This window comes from Aquarana catesbeiana, unplaced genomic scaffold, assembly GCF_042186555.1.
Source record: "Aquarana catesbeiana isolate 2022-GZ unplaced genomic scaffold, ASM4218655v1 unanchor228, whole genome shotgun sequence".
Taxonomy (NCBI): Eukaryota; Metazoa; Chordata; class Amphibia; order Anura; family Ranidae; genus Aquarana; species Aquarana catesbeiana.
Genome location: NW_027362655.1, coordinates 3,400,818 through 3,421,858, shown reverse-complemented (window position 1 = coordinate 3,421,858; position 21,041 = coordinate 3,400,818). Strand labels below are relative to the sequence as shown.

General features: G+C 44.7%; 1 protein-coding gene across 1 annotated transcript in view; it reads left to right on the top strand.

Annotated features, from left to right (window-relative positions):
* The window catches only part of LOC141121730 (uncharacterized), a 71,742-nt gene extending 51,019 nt beyond the window's left edge, over nt 1-20,723 (top strand). The window contains exon 17 of the mRNA XM_073611440.1: nt 19,558-20,723. Coding sequence (XP_073467541.1) covers nt 19,558-20,416 — 859 coding nt within the window. The 3' untranslated portion in view covers nt 20,417-20,723. The remainder of the gene's footprint in view (nt 1-19,557) is intronic.
* Nucleotides 20,724-21,041: the final 318 nt, after the last annotated feature.

The window sequence follows — 21,041 nt, the reverse complement described above, 5'->3', positions numbered from 1 at the left end:
ACGAGCCCATCACTATTCATTATCAAGGATGAGCTCAGGCGTGTTCGCAAACTGCACGTGCAGAGCCCGCCAGGAAGTCAGCATTGTAGTGCCGACTTCCTGGCGGGCTCGGCACGTGCTGTTTGCGAACACGCCCGAGTGTATCCTTATCAACTGATCCTCCCTGAAGAAGTTAATCTAGGTTTCCACACTATATATGTGTGTATCATCATCTGCTGGAGATAAAAGACATCACAGTGACTATGGAGGAAGAGGACGGACATGACGGGGGGGGGGGTTACTGGGTGTAAATAGAAAATAAGATCTTATTACCTCCTCTGCTGACACTTCCAGCAATGTCTCCTTTGTACTTCCTCCCAACTCACCTCTCACCCGGAACTTCCTGCCTGTACCTGACATCACTTCCTGTCTTCCATAAAGCCTCAGATTAGGCGACCCGTCAGAATTGGTAACGGAAGTGACGTTCCATCGCCGCCATCTTGCTACACCCCGCACTCCTCCACTGTAACGATACACTGAGAAGGGGGTGTGGACATCTTGTTACACCCACCAGAGTTTTGCATTTCACAGTTATTTTTAACATTAAAAAGGAGCTTATAAGGTGAAATACAGTATTTAGAAATCTGACGGACTGTTTACATGTTGAATTTTAAAAGAAGCGGCAAACCTGCTGATCTCACAGGTTTGCAAATGTAGCACTGACCCCCGAAGGAGCTGCTGAAATAATTTGGGTTGTTGCCGTCACCCCTTACCTGTAGTTTCACCACATCAGGAACTTAGAGTCTATATTGGGCCTTTCGCCCACCAATGTATACACCAGTCACTTAGTTCTTTTTCTTCAATGCTTTATTACAAGACAACTTGAAAGAAGTAGCAGTAAAGAGGTTGAAGGGGAGTTGCAGATACCTTTTTGTAGCAGATCACTTACAGACTCTTCAGAATAAAGGACAAAACACAATTTTCTCTTTGTAAATCTTGTATGGCTGGGTAGATCTCTGCCACAGATCTAGCAACCTGCAAGATGTCTGGAGAAGCCTCTCTCACAGGCTTAGCAGCCAGCATATGCCTGGATAAGTCTCTCTCAAAAACTTAGCAGCCAGACAGTTAGTTACCTTCATTGAATTGTAGAACAGCTTCGTCACAGTACCAGAACCTTTAAGCCGACCCGGTGGTACTGTGAGGGTAGGTAAGAGATAGGTGCGTCCTCCAAGTAAGTCGCTAGGCCCTTCCGAAACACCAGCCTTCATCCTGGCACTCTCCAGCAAGGGTCCTCCCCTGGATCTCCTCAGCTTGGCTCGGCTTCTTCCTAGCAGGCAAGACAGCCTAAGGACCACCTCTGCGGTAGTAGGCGCCACACAGGCTTCTGGGCCTACTTGCACAGCTGCAGTGACGCAGCCCTCCAGCCCGGAAGGCCACGAGGTAAGAACTGATCCCTAGCACATGGCATCTGCCCCATAAATACTCTCCCCCAGAATGCACAGCAGCAAGAACCTCCCACTGAGCTGTTTCTGAAAGAAGAATATTCATTAAAGTTTCACTAAGTTGTTATTCACACACTGTCCCATGGTACCAGTGACACCTACTGGCAACAGTGGGAACTGCACAACCAAGTCAATTCCAGAACAGATCCAGTAAACTATATACATTCAATCTGAGCTGGTTACAGCTCAGCCAAAAACTAAATTTATCTGCGAGCGCCTGGTCAAAAGGAGCAGGCCGCTACACAAATATGACAGAACACCAATGTTTTTATAATTCAACATGTAAACAGTCCGATGGATTTCCAAATACTGTATTGCACCTTATAAGCTACGTTTCCTGTTAAAAATAACTGTGAAATGCAAAACTCCGGTGGGTGTAACGAGATGACCACTTTCCCCCTTCTCGGTGTATCCTTACTGCGGAGGAGTAGCAAGATGGAGGCGACATAACGTCAATTCCGTTGCCAATTCTGACGGGTCGCCATATCTGACAGAACACCAGAACTTCCTGTCTGTACCTGACATCACTTCCTGTCTTCCATAGAGTCTTCCTGCCGGCTGAGAGTGGAGCTCCACATTTGACAGGAAACATGTGTCCTCCACTCCACTTTTTTTTGTTGTTTATTGAACTTTAATGTAACAAACATTCACTAGACATTAGAAACAATGTTTTCTGCCACATCTGAATCTCCTGATGGTATCTGGCTGCAGACTGGAGCTCTGCTCTGCACAGGAGTCATGTGACCTCTACAGCGCTCAACTTTAACCCGTTCGCTGCCAGAACCATTTGTGCATTTTCTGCACACATGTTTAAAAAAATCATTGTAGGCCTGAAGATTACATAAAAACCCCAAAACGTGATATATTTTCTGAAGGCAGACACCCTAGAGAATAAAATAGTGGTGGTTCCAATTTTTTATGTAGCACGTTAATACCGCAAAGGTCTAGGAAACACAAAAATTCAGTAAAAAAATACACTAAAGTGGATTTCAGGGCAAAGAAATGCAAGGAATTACCCAATTTTTGGTAAAATATAAAAGATGAGGTTGCACCGAGTAAACAGATACCCAACATATCACACCTTAAATTTAAATTATCGCTCTCATTCCAGCGTGTGCGGCGATATGTAACACGTGTATCGCAAAAACTGTTTTCAAGTGTAGGTGCTCCTGATGCTTGTGTTTACATTCATACGTGTATATATGTGGGGGTGGGGGGGCCCAAAAAATATTTTTTTTGGGGGGGGGGGGGATTTTATGTGCTTGGGTGTAACTTTATTTTTTTTTTGGTTGAACCACTTCACCTCCGGAAGATTTACTCCCTTCATGACCAGGCCATTTTTTGCAATACTGAACTGCATTATTTTAATTGACAATTGCGCAGTCAAGCGACACTGTACCCAAATAAAATCGATGTCCTTTTTTTCCCATAAATAGAGCTTTCTTTTGGTGCTATTTGATCACCTCTGTGATTTTTTTTTTTTTTGCTCTATAAACAAAAATAGACCGACAATTTTGAAAAAAAAAAAAAAAATTTTTTTTTTACTTTCTGCTAAAAAACATCCAATAAAAAATTGTAAAAAAATCAAATTTCTTAATTAATTCAGGCCAATATGTATTCTGCTACATATTTTTGGTAAAACGAAATCCCAGTAAGCGTATATTGATTGGTTTGCGCAAAAGTTATAGTGTCTACAATCTATGGGATAGATTTATGGACTTTAAATTGTTTTTATTTTGGTTACTAGTAATGGCGGCGATCAGCAATTTTTAGTGGGACTGCAACATTCCGGCAGACAAATCTGACACTGGCTTCCCAGCTGTAACATTTTGCTGCTGTCTAGGTCTAATAAATATCCTCTGCTGGCCCAATTGGAGGCGGGTGGGTTTTGGGACAGTTCGAAATGTCCAACCTTGATCCTCCTCATGGCTAAGGTCTGGGATGAGATGTGACTTATTATGGGCTATGATGGCATTTCCAGATTTTATCCTATCTGGGAAAGGGGGCGAAACTACCGGAATTTTCTGCCTGGTATTCTAGGGGTATACATTTCCTGTATCAATTATATACCAATGGTCATCTAAAATCCTTTAACCACATGCCGACCAGCCGCCGCAGTTGTACTGCGGCAGAATGGCACGGCTGGGCAAAACGACGTTATGTAACATTGCTTCGCCCTGTGGCCACTAGGGGGCGGGCGCGCTCGCCCCCTGAGCCGATGTGAATGCTAATGATCCCAAAAATGTGTCAAAATTGTCTGTCGTGTCCACTATAATGTCGCAGTCACGATAAAAATCGCAGATCGACGCCATTACTAGTAAAAAAAAATATTAATAAAAATGCCATATAACTATCCCCTATTTTGTAGACGCTATAACTTTTGCGCAAACCAATCAATGTATGCTTATTGCGATTTTTTTTTAACCAAAAATATGTAGAAGAATACGTATCGGCCTAAACTGAGGAAAAAATGTTTTTTTATATATTTTTTGGGGATAATTATTATAGCAAAAAGTAAAAAATAATGCGTTTTTTCAAAATTGTTGCTCTTTTTTTGTTTATAGTGCAAAAAATAAAAACCGCAGATCAAATACCACCAAAAGAAAGCTCTGTTTGTGGGCAAAAAAAGGACATTGATTTTGTTTTGGAGCCACATCGCACGACCGCGCAATTGTCAGTTAAAGCGACGCAGTGCCGAATCGCAAAAAATGCTCTGGTCTTTGGCCAGCTGAATGGTCCAGGGTTTACCCACAATTAGCTTTTATCAATACCTTCAACTTCGCCATGCACGTTCTATTCAAACCAGGTCCACATCTCTCATACAGATAGACACTCCACTCATAGATCAAGTAGCTACTAGCAAGGAGAAGAAAGGTCTTCTATCATCTTTATATGGGTCTCTTCTTATATCATCTTTATATGTATCAGGGTTGGGCTCATCCCTTCCTTCTCTGAGCTGGCCGCTCAGCTGTCGGCTAATTGCCAGCTCCTATCTCTCTCCACAGTGACCCAGCTGTTGTTGATTCTGCTCATCAGCCCTGCCTACTTAAAGCCGTCCAGCTCACTTGATCTATGCCTTCACCACGGTCACATCACAAGAAACCATCTCCTGCGTTCCTCTTTAAAGACTGGCTTTGCTGACATCCCTTCTGGCTCCTTATCCTGCTTGCTGTTCCTCTACTTGGATCCCTGTCTTCTGGCCTGGCTGATTACCCGATCTGGTTACTGGACTCTGGCCTGGCTGATTAACTGTTCCAGTTACTGAACTCTGGCTTGGCTGATTACTCGATCTGGTTACTGAACTCTGGCTTGGCTGATTACTCGATCTGGTTACTGAACTCTGGCTATGCTTTGACTACGCTTACTCTATTTACCTTTTTATTTTTATTAATAAACAAGTGTGATTTTATTGTACTTCTGTCTCGGTCTGATTCATGGTTTCTGACAGTAGGTGAAGGTCATGAATTCAGAAGATGCAGTCAATCCACTTATTGGTAATATTTTTTCCAGATTGGATGAGCAAGATCACCGCATGGATCAGTTTGCCATGGCGTTACAAATGCTCCTGAGTCGCACGGCTCACCTGGAATCCCCCACTGTGGCTGCTCCGGTACAACCTGAGTTGCAGGCCTTCCTTGCTGCTGCTCCAGTCTCTGTGGAGGCACCCACCTTGAGTATTACCTCTATAAGAGGTATGTCTGGTTCTGCTCCACTTCCCCAGCGATTTGGGGGTGATCCAGTCCAATGCAGAGGGTTTCTCAACCAGGTGAGATTTACTTTGAGATGCTGCCCCAGGCGTTTCCCACGGACAGAAGCAAAGTAGGGTTCATGATATCTTTGCTTTCTGAGAGAGCCTTGGCCTGGGCTAACCCTCTATGGGAGACGCAAAAAACTGTTGTCTTGAGTTACCCTGAGTTTGTGGCCTCCTTTAAAAGGGTATTTGACGTTCCCACACGCTCCGCTTCTGCTGCCAAGTGCCTTGTGTCCATCAAACAGAGTACGAGAACTGTTGCCGACTACGCCATTGAGTTCCGTACTCTGGCAGCAGAGGTTGCTTGGAACAATTAGGCCCTCGTGGCTGCTTTCTCGTGGTCTCTCGGATTCCATCAAGGATGAGATAGCAGCCCGAGATATACCCACTGAGCTGGAGAGCTTGATCTCGTTTGCCATCCTCATTGACTCCAGACTCAGAGAAAGACTTTCTTTTAAGGAGCGCTTGCAGAAGCCTCCTGTACACTTGCCTCCGAGCTTTGCAGTCCCACCCGTGCCTCCCTCACCTCCCATGCCTCCTGGTACCGAGTCGGTCAGTGAAAGTGAACCCATGCACTTGGGTTTCACGCGTCTCTCTGCAGATGAGAGAGCCTTTAGAAGGAGGGAGAGATTGTGCCTTTATTGTGGCCAGGCAGGTCACTTTTTGAAGTCTTGTCCTACCCGTCCTGGGAACACCTGAACCTTGAGGACCTGTCATGGACAGACCTTAGGTGGCATTGTGTCGTCCCCAGTTATCCAGAAGGAGAAGCCCCTGGTTTCGGTCACCCTTTCTTGGGCTGAGTCGTCTATCGAGATACAGGCTCTAATCAACTCTGGGGCTGCAGGCCTGTTCATTGATGCTGCCTTTGTATCAAAGCACTCAATTCCGCTGCAGCTGCGTGACACTCCACTTGCCATTGAGGCTCTTGACGGGAGACCTCTACAGCCTGCCCATGTGACTCATGAGATGGTTCTGTTGTCCATGGCCGTAGGGGCTCTTCACCATGAGATAATCCAATTCCAAGTGATTTCCTCTCCTAAGTTTCCGCTGGTTATTGGTTATCCTTGGTTACAGAGGCACAACCCCTCTTTTGATTGCCTCCTTGCTGAGGTTCTTTCCTGGTCACCACAATACAGTGAAACATGCTTCCAGAAGGTAGCCAAGGTCCTGTGTACCTCTTCACTCTCCTCCCTGCCAGAGGAGTACCGTGATATTAGCGATGTCTTTGACAAAGGTCAAGCCGGTAGTTTGCCTCCACACCGGCCGATTGCACAATTGACCTTTAACCTGGTGCCACTCCCCCTTGTGGCTGGGTTTACCCTTTGTCGGTCTTGGAGGATAAAGCCATGGAGGAGTATGTTGCAGACGCACTTTCTCGGGGTTTCATCCGCAAATCATCATCTCCTGCTGGTGCTGGTTTCTTCTTTGTGAAGAAGAGCGGTGAACTGAGACCTTGTATTGATTATAGGGGTCTCAGTCTTTTCACGATTAAGAATGCCTACCCGATCCCGTTGGTTACAGAGTTATTTGACCGCCTCAAGGGAGCAACAGTTTTCACTAAGTTTGATCTGAGAGGGGCTTACAATCTCGTGAGGATTAAGGAGGGCAACGAGTGGAAAACTGCGTTTAATACCAGAACAGGCCATTATAAGTGTCTCGTAATGCCTTTTGGCCTTTGTAACGCCCCGGCAGTTTTCCAGGAATTTATTAATGATGCACTCCAAGATTTGTTGCAGTTATGTGTGGTCGTTTATCTCGATGATATCCTCATATTTTCCAAGTCACTGGAGAGCCACCACACAGATGTCTGTCCTGTGCTTCAGAAATTAAGAGAGAACAATCTCTACTGTAAACTGGAGAAGTGTGAGTTTCATCGGGAAACTCATTCCTGAGATATGTCATTTCCACTGCTGGTTTTTCGATGGACCCAGTGAAACTTTCAGCAGTCCTACAGTGGCCTCGACCTGTGGGGTTACGTCCTCTGCAGCGTTTCCTGGGTTTTGACAACTATTATCGGAAGTTTATTCGTAACTTCTCCTCTCTGGTCAAGCCCCTGACCGATAGAACCAGAAAGAACGGTAACCCACAGAGTTGGTCTCCGAAGTCCATTAAGGCCTTTGAAAGTCTCAAGGCTGCCTTTGTTTCTGCTCCTGTGTTGGCACATCCTGATCCTACGTTACCTTTTATCCTTGAGGTTGATGCTTCTAAGACTGGTGTTGGAACCCTTCTATCTAAACCTCCTACCTCTGAGAGTGCTATGCATCTTTGTGGCTACTTTTCAAAGAAATTGTCACCTGCCGAGTGCAATTACGAGATTGGTGACAGAGAGCTGTTGGCGATCATTTTAGCCCTTAAAGAATGGAGACATCTCCTAGAAGGTACCACTATGCCGGTTCTCATTCTTACTGAATATAAGAATCTCACATTCTTGTCTGAGGCTAAACGCCTCTCTCCCAGAAGGGCGCGATGGGCTCTTTTCTTGTCAAGTTGCAATTACATTGTATCATTCTTACCCGGTACTAAGAATGTAAGGTCTGACGCCTTGTCACAACAATTTTTCTCCACTTCCAAGTTGGAGTTGGTTCCGGTTCCTGTGATTCCACCTGATCGTATTCTGGCTACAGTTCGCACCAGTCTTACTTCTCCTTTGGGTGATAAAATTCTTGCTGCTCAGGTCGATACTCCTCCTGTGAAACCTTGTGACCGCTGCCTAGTCCTAGAGTGTATCCATACTGCCGTGCTCCAGACTTACCATTCTCCCAAGGGAGCTGGCCACCCTGGTAAGAATCAACTCCTTTGGGCCATTTCCCAACAATTCTGGTGGCCTAGTCTATGTGCTGATGAAACTGCCTTCGTAGCTGTGTGTTCAGAGTAATGCCCCGTACACATGGTCGGACATTGATCAGACATTTCGACAACAAAATCTGTGGATTTTTTCCGACGGATGTTGGCTCAAACTTGTTTTGCATACACACGGTCGCACAAAGTTTTCGGAAAATCCGATCATTCTGAACGCGGTGACGTAAAACACGTACATCAGCACTATAAACAGGGCAGTAGCCAATAGCTTTCCTCTCTTAATTTATTCTGAGCATGCATGGCACTTTGTGCATTGGATTTGTGTACACACGATCGGAATTTCCGACAACGGATTTTGTTGTCGGAAAATTTTATAGCAAGCTCTCAAACTTTGTGTGTCGGAAATTCCGATGGAAAATGTGTGATGGAGCCCACACACGGTCGGAATTTCCAACAACAAGGTCCTATCACACATTTTCCGTCGGAAAATCCGACCGTGTGTACGGGGCATTAGACTCCACGACACCTTCCAGTGGGCCTCCTACAACCCATACCCAATGGAGAGAGGCCCTGGACCCACCTGTCTTGTTTTTTTTTTGTGGAGTTGCCCAACTCCCAAGGCAACACAGTTATCCTTATAGTGGTTGACCGGTTTTCAAAGATGTGTTATTGTATTCCACTTAAGTAAGAAGTTGCCCACTTCTAAGGAACTGGCTTCTACTTTTGCTTACATGGGCTACCCAAGGTGATTGTCTCAGACGGGGTAGTCAGTTTGTGTCCCAGTTCTGGCGAGCCTTTTGTGCACAGCTGGGAATTCAGCTTGCTTTCTCCTCTGCGTATCACCGCAGTCTAATGGGGCCGCAAAACGAGCCAATCAGTCCTTGGAGCAATTCCTACATTGCTATATTTCTGACCATCACAACAACTGGTCAGACCTATTACAATGGGCAGAGTTTGCTCACAACAGTGCCTTGAATTCTGCTTCCAGATTGTCTCCGTTTATGGCGAATTATGGTTTCCAACCTTCCATGTTGCCTGATTTGTTTGTTCCACAGAGTATTCCTGCGCTAAAGGAGCATCTCCGTGGTCTTCGTTCCACTTGGGCACAAGTCCAGGAGGCTTTGCGTCATGTTAATGGTAGGTACAGACTCCACGCTGACCGCAAACGCCTGCCTGCGCCTTCCTACCAGGTTGGGGACAGGGTCTGGCTGTCATCTCGCAACCTCCGACTTCGTGTTCCCTCACTGAAGTTCACACCTCGGTTTATTGGGTCTTTCCATATCCTTCGCAGGATTAACCCAGTTGCTTACACGTTGGACCTTCCTCCTAGTATGCGCATCTCAAATGTGTTTTATGTCTCCTTATTGAAACCTTTGGTCTGCAACCGCTTTACCACCTCGTGCCACGTCCTCACCCTATACAGGTTGAGAACCATGAGGAGTATGAAGTACAGTCCATTGTTGACTCCCGTAGGTTCCGTGGGCACATGCAGTACCTGGTGCATTGGAAGGGGTACGGTCCGGAGGAACGCTCCTGGGTCTCATCCTCAGACGTACATGCCCCTGTCCTCCTCCATGATTTCCATAGACATTTTCCCCTCAAGCCTGGTGGTCCTCTGAGGGGGAGGGGTCGTTGAGGAGGGGGTACTGTCAGGGTTGGGCTCAGCCCTTCTCTGAGCTGGCCGCTCAGCTGTCGACTAATTGCCATCTCCCATCTCTCTCCACAGTTACCCAGCTGTTGTTGATTCTGCTCGTTAGTCCAGCCTACTTAAAGCCGTCCAGCTCACTTGATCTCTGCCTTCGCCTTGGTCACATCACAAGAAACCATCTCCTGCATTCCTGTTTAAAGACTGGCTTTGCTGACATCCCTTCTGGCTCCGTATCCTGCTTGCTGTTCCTCTACTTGGAACCCTGACTTCTGACCTGGCTGATTACCCGATCCGGTTACTGAACTCTGGCTTGGCTGATTACCCGATCCGCTTACTGGACTCTGGCTATGCTTTGACTACGCTTACTATATTTACATTTTTATTTTTATTAATAAACAAAGTGTGATTTTACTGTACTTCTGTCTCAGTATGGTTCATGGTTTCTGACAATATGGGTCTCTTCTTATATCATCTTTATATGGGTCTCTTCTTATATCATCTTTATATGGATCTCTTCTTAGATCATCTTTATATGGATCTCTTCTTAGATCATCTTTATATGGGTCTCTTCTGCTTTGCTCTCAGACAACTCTGCAGCTTTATGGCAGGACAGGGCGGTCTACAGATATCTCTAACATGTATGGAGAATTATGGCAATCTATATTAGAGCAAGTACTTTTAACGTCTATTTCTCCTACCCAACGGTTGTCACAACATAGAACTCTCCTTAAATTTGTATAAATGACAATGTAGAGAGAGCCCAGAATGTCCAAGTTGTGGAGGTACCCCTGCGGACCATTTACACATGTGTTGGCGGCAGGGCCACCATCAGGGGAGTACAGCCATTACAACTGTAAGGACGGGTGAAGGTGATCCATGCTGTGCAATATAGAAACGATCTCACAGCTTCTGCAGTTCTCGTGTCTTTGAGTTCAGACATCGAGCTCTTTACTGCCACCTCTGGCTACTATGTGTATTTGCACCCCTCGTGTGATAGTGATTTGCCTGTACTGTGCTTCTCAGCAACATGTCAGCTTCGTGAAAATGAGCTGGGACCAGGTAGGAAGTTACAAGTAGGGGCTGTGAAGGAAAGGGAGGGGGGCTGTTTGTGTACAGGGAGGGGCCAGAGGCTTGTATGTGTACAGATGTACAGATTTGTGTATGTGGGGGGCTGCCATATATACAGGTGTGTGTGTGGGGGCGCTGACATATATACAGATGTGTGGGGGGATGCCATACTGTATATGCAGGCGTGTGTGTGTGTGTTTGTGGGGGGGGGCGCTGACATATATACAGGAGTGTGTGAGGGGGCTGACAAATATACAGGTTTGGGGGGCTGACATATATACATGATTGAGGGGGGGCTAAGTGTGTACAGGTGAGGTGGCCGGTGTGCGGATTCAGTACGATGGCCCATGGGCAAGCCCTGGGGAAAGTTGGTGGTCAGGCTTGGGGGGGGGGGGGGGCAGGTCTAAAGCTGTGTAAGGGGCCCACAAATTTCTGATGGCTGCTCTGGTTGGTGGTTCTCTAAACTGGAATAGAGTAATATCAGTTATAAGCCAAGCATTTCAGGTGTCCCTACCAAATGACCCTTTGACCTGTATATTGGGGTTTTTGGATGAAGATGTACTTACACCCCATGTCCAGACTGCTATATCTCACTATGAATGGGCCACCTTTAGAACAATAATGTGTGGACACATATGGACCTCTCGTAATGTAATTCAATATACTCATAATCTGATATTTACAGGAGGTTGGTATTAAACCTTCAAATGTTTAGTGTTTTTGCAGTCTCTTTGGACATGTATTTATTATACCTTACTATATAACTGACTGCTAGTGATAAGAAAGTATTTATGTATTTATGTCTATTTTATTGTTTTCAAGATCTGTAGCAATATTCTTGTTCCAAATACGGACGTTACGGTACTTATTACTGAGCTGATCTTTTTGATATTGTATGAGGAAAAAAAAATGCACTATGTGAGGACAAATGTTCTGCTTTTTGAGTTGTAACATGAATGTTTCATGTTTTTGTTTGTTTTGCTTGTTTTGTTTGTGTATGTCAAATCACAAAACCTTTAATAAATAACATTAAAAAAAAAAATATGTGGATACATTCATATATAAAGTGCTAGGTGCGCAAAATAATATTCTCTGCAGATCTACTGCTTCCACTTTACACCTACTTCATTGATCTTATGGTGCTTATCAAAAATTTAAGTAAACTGATCCATGTGCAAATTCATATACAACATAAAGTGCTTTGTGCTCAAGATGCTGTTCTCTGCAGATCCTCTGCTTCCACTTTACACCTACTTCTTTAATTTTATTCTAATATTTGCTGCTATAATAAACTAAAAACCTACCAGAGTCACCAACATCCTTCACACTCTCCTCACCTGCTGCGCTTTCCGTCATCTCCCTACTAGACTTGGCTTCCTCCTCCGACCGCTATTCTAGCAGTAGCTCCGCCTCTTCATACACACTCATAGCTCCGCCTCTTCATACAGACTCAGAGCTCCGCCTCTTCATACACACTCAGAGCTCCGCCTCTTCATACACACTCAGAGCTCCGCCTCTTCATACACACTCAGGGCTCCACCTCTTCATACACACTCAGAGCTCCGCCTCTTCATACACACTCAGAGCTCCTCCTCTTCATACACACTCAGAGCTCCTCCTCTTCATACACACTCAGAGCTCCTCCTCTTCATACACACTCAGAGCTCCGCCTCTTCATACACACTCAGGGCTCCACCTCTTCATACACACTCAGAGCTCCGCCTCTTCATACACACTCAGAGCTCCGCCTCTTCATACACACTCAGAGCTCCGCCTCTTCATACACACTCAGAGCTCCGCCTCTTCATACACACTCAGAGCTCCTCCTCTTCATACACACTCAGAGCTCCTCCTCTTCATACACACTCAGAGCTCCGCCTCTTCATACACACTCAGAAATCCGCCTCTTCATACACACTCAGAGCTCCGCCTCTTCATACACACTCAGAGCTCCGCCTCTTCATACACACTCAGAGCTCCGCCCCTTCATACACACTCAGAACTCCGCCACTTCATACACACTCAGAACTCCGCCTCTTCATACACACTCAGAGCTCCGCCTCTTCATACACACTCAGAGCTCCGCCCCTTCATACACACTCAGAGCTCCGCCTCTTCATACACACTCAGAGCTCCGCCTCTTCATACACACTCAGAGCTCCGCCCCTTCATACACACTCAGAGCTCCGCCTCTTCATACACACTCAGAGCTCCGCCTCTTCATACACACTCAGAGCTCCGCCCCTTCATACACACTCAGAGCTCCGCCTCCTCATGCACACTGTGAATGTGTATGAGTGTGTATGAGCTCTGAGTGTGTATGAAGAGGCGGAGCTCTGAGTGAGCTCCGCCTCTTCATACACACTCAGAGCTCCGCCTCCTCATGCACACTCAGAGCTCCGCCTCTTCATACACACTCAGGGCTCCGCCTCTTCATACACACTTAGGTAGGAGAGGAAGGGGAAGGATATACAGTACATACACACACAGCACAAGGCCGTGTTCACACTACGAGATGTTTCTCTGGACTGCAGTTCCTCTGAGCTCCACAAGGTGGTGATCTCACCTCTACCCAGACAGGAAGTCTCTATGGAATACAGACAGGAAGTGATGTCAGATTCTGGCATGAAGTTGCATTTGCTAGGACTTAGTCGTAGAGAGAAGATGCTGCAGGATCTGGCGGCAGAGGAGGTAATATGTAGATTAACCCCTTCAGGGGGATCAGTTGATGATTAATTTATCTTGTTTCCAAATCTGGCCATATATGGTTCAGTTTTATTGTTCAGCCAGCGGGATGAGAGGAAAAAACTGAAGTGATTCCCCCATCCACACATTGGAGGGGGATGGGGGAATCCTCCCCGCTGCACTATTGTATTCTGACAATGGGGGGCGCTCCTCCGCTCTCAGAATACACAGATCAGTGATGAAGCTATTGGCTGCAGCCGCTGATGGAGTGACTTTTATCCGGCAGTGACCACACATGGATGGAAATGTGACCGATCCCTGCTGAACCAGCTGAATTTCCATGTCTCTATGGTCACCATAAGTGACTTCCTCCCCTCCCCCTCATCTCCTTCATTATGTAAGTCATGCTGAGATCATCTCCCATTGGCTGAGCAATATTCTCATTTGTCTCTGAGCTCCTTCTTGCTATTCCTCGTCCTGCCTGTTGTTTCCTTGGATTGATTTTCTGTGTAGTGACCCCGGCTTCATCTCTTGGATGCTCTCGTCTGTTGCTTGTCCTGACCTTTATCCTGATTCCTGGATCTCCTCCTCATCTCTCCTCCATATCCTCTTACACAGCTTTTCTCCACACCTGCAGTGATCCTGGGGGGTGGAAACTTGGCACCAGCACTCAGCAAAATCCATCCCCACCATAAGGAGCTCTGGAGAAAATTGTCTGGTATTTACACTCTGTTCCTCCGCACGTCACCTGATCACATGAGAGCTTACTTTCACAGATTCCTGACAGATTTCTGTATGGTAAAGGTCAAAGTTCACTCTTCAGTTTAGGAGAGGAAGGACACACCCAGGAACAATGGTTTGGTTTACACAGTAGCCTCATATAGAGGACCCCTCAAATCTTCCCATCCAAATGTCCCTCCATCCAGAGTCTATATGTCCTATGACATCACACTGACCTCACAGCTCCTCCTCCTAATGTCCCTTCATCTGGCTTTTTTTGTACTGATGCTCTTAGGATGTGGGTGGACCCTTGGCATCCTCACTAGCAAAGTAGGACTGTTGGTTCTGCATTGTTGGGCGGCACAGTGGTGTAGTGGGTAGCACTCTCGCCTAGCAGTAAGAAGGGTCGCTGGTTCGAATCCCAACCACGACACTACCTGCCTGGAGTTTGCATGTTCTCCCTGTGTCTGCGTGGGTTTCCTCCGGGTACTCCGGTTTCCTCCCACACTCCAAAGACATGCTGGTAGGTTAATCGGATCCGGTCTAAATTGGCCCTAGTATGTATGAGTGTGAGTTAGGGACCTTAGATTGTAAGCTCCTTGAGGGTGTAGGGACTGATGTGAATGTATAATGTATATGTAAAGCGCTGCGTAAATTGACGGCGCTATATAAGTACCTGAAATAAATAAAAATAAATAAATTGTATGTAATGATGTCAAAATACCTGAAACAAGCTAATCTGTGTAAGTTGGGGGTCCTGTGTGGGTAAATTATACCTCAGCCTGAAGTGGGGCTTTAAAAACAATGGAGACCTGAATGGTGAGGTGAGGAGGATTCTGGGAATATCATTTGATTTTACTATTTGTGTTCAGATCTAGAGTTTTCCTCCTGTGAAGTCTGGAGATCATATGACCATCACATTGCCTCCACCTCCCTCCCTGATAGAATAGAGAAATACAAAGAAGATTCTAGAAGTCACCAGAGAGATCATGGAGGAGAGGTGAGCGGTGCTGGGAATTCTGGGACATTATCCAGTAACAGACAAGGGATGTGTCTGGATGGTGACTGTATCATTGTGTGTGTCAGGTTCCTATAAGGTGTCAGGATGTCACTGTCTATTTCTCCATGGAGGAGTGGGAGTATTTAGAAGGACACAAGGATCTCTACAAGGACGTCATGATGGACAATCAGCCGCCCCTCACATCACCGGGTAAGAGGAGACTTTATTGTAAAGGAGAGAGCAGTACGGAGGGTCCACCTAGATCCCCCATCATCTGATAAACACATAGAAACAATGTATTCAGTCAGTGTGTGTGTTTCCTACAGATGGATCCAGTAATGGGAACCCACCAGAGAGATGTCCCCGTCCTCTGTATTCCCGGGATTCCACACAGGAAGGTCACATCATCCCTCACCATCATCAGGTAGATGAGGAACAATCACTGATAGTATCATTAGGATCTGTACATTGAAGAAAAAGAGAACATTGGGACTTTAAATGAGGCGGTGACCTGGTAAGGTCAATTGCCTCCATCCCTATCTAAATGAGACAAAAAAGGGAACAGAGGATTGGGACTTTAGATGAAGCACGCAGGTGTAAAAATTCATATTTATTGGAAATCAATAATATGTTACATGATGGTAATCATGAGTAGACATAGATAACCAATAATTCATTAGATAGATGCACATACAGTAATGGCAAATTGCCACATAATAATTCATATGGCATAATACATGTAATGATTTGGTCAGGTAAAACATATACTTTGGCATAAAAACACGGCATATACAAGTAGAAGTTCCTTTATTTTGTTTGTCTGCTCAAACTGTTGGCGCTATATAAAACCTGTACAATAATAATAATAATTTGAGCTCTTAGTGTATTTTTTATATTTTTTTTATTTTTGGTTTCAGCATTTATGGTCATTTATTTTCATCTTTTGGAATTTCTTTCCTTAGAAATCATCCTTGTTGAGTCCCGGGCCGTCCAAACCACCTCAGCTCCCGCCAGTGATACCCCTAGGGGTTCTCTGATTCATTTTGGCACACTCCCATTACATAGATACATATAATGTAAGTACTTTTGAGAGTGGTTGGGGGGTCTTTCCTAGTTAACTTTACCTCCCATTCATTCCATTTTAATTTCTTTTCCTTGACAGCGTCAGACCCTATAGGTATTCCTTTTATCATACTACAGTACTCATTTATCCACATGCATGCTCCTGAAGAGTGGATGAATCTACGAAATGCACAGAGCTACTATATGCCGTGTTTTTATGCCAAGTTATATGTTTTACCTGACCAAATCTTTACATGTATTATGCCTTATGTATTATTATGTGGCAATTTTCCATTACTGTATGTTTATCTATTGAATGAATTATTGGTTATCTATGTCTACTCATGATTACCCTCATGTAACAAATTATTGATTTCCAATAAATTATCATTTTTACACCTGCATGCTTCATCTAAAGTCCCAATCCTCTGTTCCCTTTTTTGTCTCAGGATCTGTACATTATCTGCATCTACAATTTTTATGTCATTTTTATTATATATTTAGAGTGAAAACCTGAGAGATTCTAAAGTTGAAGTTAAAGAAGAGATAAAAGAGGAGGATGATGAGGATGGGGTGATGGAGGAGTCAGAGTCTCTAAAAGAACACAAAGATCTGTACCAGGACACCATGGTGGAATCATCCAGCTACAGAAACCCACCAGAGAGATGTCCTCATCCTCTGTATTCCACACAGGAAGATCACACCATCCCTCACCATCATCAGGTAGATGATTGACAATTATTGTTAGTTCTGATTTATACACAGCATGTTTGTTACAATGAATGTTTTATTATTTATTCAGAGTGGAAACCTCTGGGATGATAATATTGATGTTAAAGAAGAGTATAAAGAGGAAGATGAGGAGTATGGAGTGATGGAGGAATTTTCAGAAGGACACAAGGATATGATGGAGACACCTAATACCAGGAACCCACCAGAGAGATGTCCCCGTCCTCTGTATTTCTGGGATTCCACACAGGAAGATCACATCATCCCTCACTGTTACAAGGTTGGTGGGACAGAGCTTATAAAACATACTTATAGAGACAATGTGTGGATTTATGTGATGTCACAATAATAAAGCTTATATCTTACAGATGATATTCATCTTATTTTCTTGATTTAGAGTGGAGATCCAATAGATATAGAATTTGAGGTTAAAGCAGAAGAAGAGAGGTATGTGAGGGATGATCAGCAGTCTATGGAGGAGGATGGGATAATGGGGACATTTATAGAGGAGGACACTCCTACAGAGATCAGCACAGGTGGGTCATTCACACTAAATACATTCCTCCACCCATACTGCTCACTGATTTGTCCAGAGTAGGGCGGGGACTGGGTGATATCAGCCTGTAATACCCTGGTCACTTTCCTGAGCTGTGTTCCCCGTCCTGTATTCCTGTATTTCTCTTGGATAATCTTCCTTCTCTGTGCTGCAGACACAATTTATGTATCTAGACTGGATTTATGGAGATTCTGGGGTTCAGCTGGCAGCAAAATGTTCATTTTCACCATAGACGTTACTAGACCTAGGTACCTTGGGTATGTGTTTTGGGTCTTCTGCCCCATACCCGGATATGGCAAGATCTCTGACAGAACAATTCTCCCAGGGTTACTTATGCTGTTGTCTGCTGGCTGTGCCGGGTGGAGGGATATGTCTGTATAGTCTCAGACCCAAGTCACTGAGTGCAGTCTCAGGAGATGGGAGGCAGTGGTGTGGGACCTCTGCAACTTGTCTCATGTAAACATTTAGGCTTCCACTGATTACTGAATACCAATATTATGAGTCCTGACCCTTACACTGTATAATTTATATTGTACATTACATACTCCTGACCCCTGCACTATATACTCTATGTTGTAGATTACATCATTCTGATTCTATAAAATCCTAACTGTTGTATCCTATATAATAAGTTGTACATTACATAGGCCTTACCTCTTTTGCACCCATTTCCTACCAGCTGGACATTTTATATCTGATGATTTGATTGGAGCACAGACTTTTACATGTTGATAATAATGTGCTAAAATCCTCAAACTCTGGAACCTTAAACAGAAAGTGATAATGAGGGAGGAATCAATAATCCAATACATTTTGTTGTATCCAGGATCAGTCCAGTCTTTATCTTGGTTGTTCTCCCCCCATCCTCACTCTCTGACCTCTGGTGGGGCTCAGCCCCGCTGTTATTCATGACTAAATCATGGACTAAATAAGGAAGTGCAGGACTTCTTGTGTTGGGAAGATGGCAATGAGTGATAGAGGGGGTGGGGACACTCATCCTATAATCCCCTCATCACTGTCACTCCTATAAAAGACAGTTCTTGTTGTTTCCTCACTCTCTGACTAAGGTCCATGAATAAAGAAATGAACTGGTAGGAGATTCAGAGATGTAGGGTGAAACAACTAATCGATTATGAAAATAGTTGACAACTATTTTCATAATCGATTAGTTGGTCAGTCCATTAATTGGCCTGTACACAGAATGCATTATTTCTTTACATATCAGAAAATACAGCTCAGTACACCATCCATACTTGTTAGTAAATGCCTGAGAATTTGAATTGATGAGGAGCAATGCCTCATGGATGGGCTAAAGAAGGAACCAATTGATTCTAAAGGCAGAGGTTTTTTTATCTTCCTATAGGGGAACTCTATACTATACTTTGCAGTTTCCTATAGGAGAACTCTATACTATACTTTGCGGCTTCCTATAGGGACACTTTGAAGGCAGGAGGAGCTAGAAGTGGGGGGGGGGGGGGGTCCAGAAGAGGAGAATCTGCTGTTATTTGTATCTAAATCATGGACTAAATAAGGAAGTGCAGTACTTCTTGTGTTGGGAAGATGGCAATGAGTGATAGAGGGGGTGAGGACACTCGTCCTATAATCCCCTCATCACTGTCACTCCTATAAAAGACCGTTCTCGTTGTTTCCTCACTCTCTGACTAAGGTCCATGAATAAAGAAATGAACTGGTAGGAGATCAGAGGACACATTTACTAGTTACCTTGAGGGTGGAATTGTAAGACCCTCAGAGACAAAGCTGCCTGATGTGGGCGGAGTCCTGGTTTAGGGGAACCAATCTGCTCATGTCTAGTATTAATCTTTTTATCTCTATTTTAGTAGATGGACGGGATATGAGGAAAACCTCAGAGGATTGTCTCACTTTGTCTCCAGACTGTAAAGTAGAAGATGAGGACATCACACAGTATAGTCCAGGAGAAAACCCGACTAGCTCAAATGTCCATCCGGCACCACACAGTGTAGATGGACCATCGTATTCCTCTTATCCTGAGGAACCTCAGACTGTGAGGGACGGTGCTGTCCTTCCAACAGAGAAGAGGATTTCGTGTGATGAGTGCGGGAAATGTTTCAAGTATGAATCCGGTCTTAATAGGCATAAAATGACTCACACAGGTGAGAAGCCATATTCTTGTCCTGAGTGCGGGAAATGTTTTGCAGTGAAGTACAATCTTTACACACATCAGAGATCTCACACAGGTGAGAAGCCATATTCCTGTCCTGAGTGCGGGAAATGTTTTTCAATGAAGTCCAATCTTTACATACATCAGAGATCTCACACAGGTGAGAAGCCGTATTCCTGTCCTGAGTGCGGGAAATCTTTTTCAATGAAGTCCAATCTTTCCACACATCGGAGATCTCACACGGGGGAGAAGCCGTATTCCTGTGCTGAGTGTGGGAAATGTTTTTCAAAGAAGTCTTTTCTTTACAAACATCAGAGATCTCACACAGGTGAGAAGCCGTATTCTTGTCCTGAGTGCGGGAAATGTTTTTCAGTGAAGTCCAATCTTTACACACATCAGAAATCTCACACAGGGCAGAAGCCGTATTCCTGTCCTGAGTGCGGGAAATGTTTTTCAAAGAAGTCCAATCTTTACAGGCATCAGAGATTTCACACAGGTGAGAAGCCGTATTGCTGTCCTGAGTGCGGGAAATGTTTTTCAGACAAGTCCAATCTTTACATACATCAGAGATCTCACACAGGGCAGAAGCCGTATTCCTGTCCTGAGTGCGGGAAATGTTTTTCAGTGAAGTGCAGTCTTTCCACACATCAGAGATCTCACACGGGGGAGAAACCGTATTCCTGTCCTGAGTGCGAGAAATGTTTTTCAAAGAAGTCCAACCTTTACATACATCAGAGATCTCACATGGGGGAGAAGCCATATTCCTGTCCTGAGTGAGGGAATTGTTCCTCACTGAAGTCCTGTCTTCCTGTACATCAGGGATCCCACACAACCCTCGAGGTGTATTAGTGCCTTGAGTGTGGGAAATGTCTTCTATATGAATGTTGCTGGACATCACAGCTCTCATGTGGGGAAGAAGCACACCCTGATATACACCTCAGATATACTCTATGGATGATCTTCATCATGTAAGAAACAGTTCCAGGGGTGTGGACATTAAAAAAAAAAAAGACTTGTCCGAGAGACTAAATATCGGGGTCCCAATCTCCTTGTCCCTTATGACAATCTTGTCTCTTATGACAATCTGCTTGTTCTGATAAAATAAAAAATAATTTTAACCAAAACCGTATATAAATCTGAGGTGCTTTTAGGAATGTCGGGGGCTTTTATAACTTGGGTGCTCAGTACAATCGCATGCTGAGCAGACAAATCAAGCTCCGGTGTCCGCTCTGTTACATGAAACGCTCACCTTTTATAAAAAATAATAAATGCACATTTTCTGCAGGTAAAGAAATGTTAATTTACTATTTTTTTAGGATCCTGGAAAGCATTGCAGCCATGATGTGCTGATGGCTGGTGCTATGCAGGACTCCTGCAGACTGTCCGTGTAATCTGCCTGCCT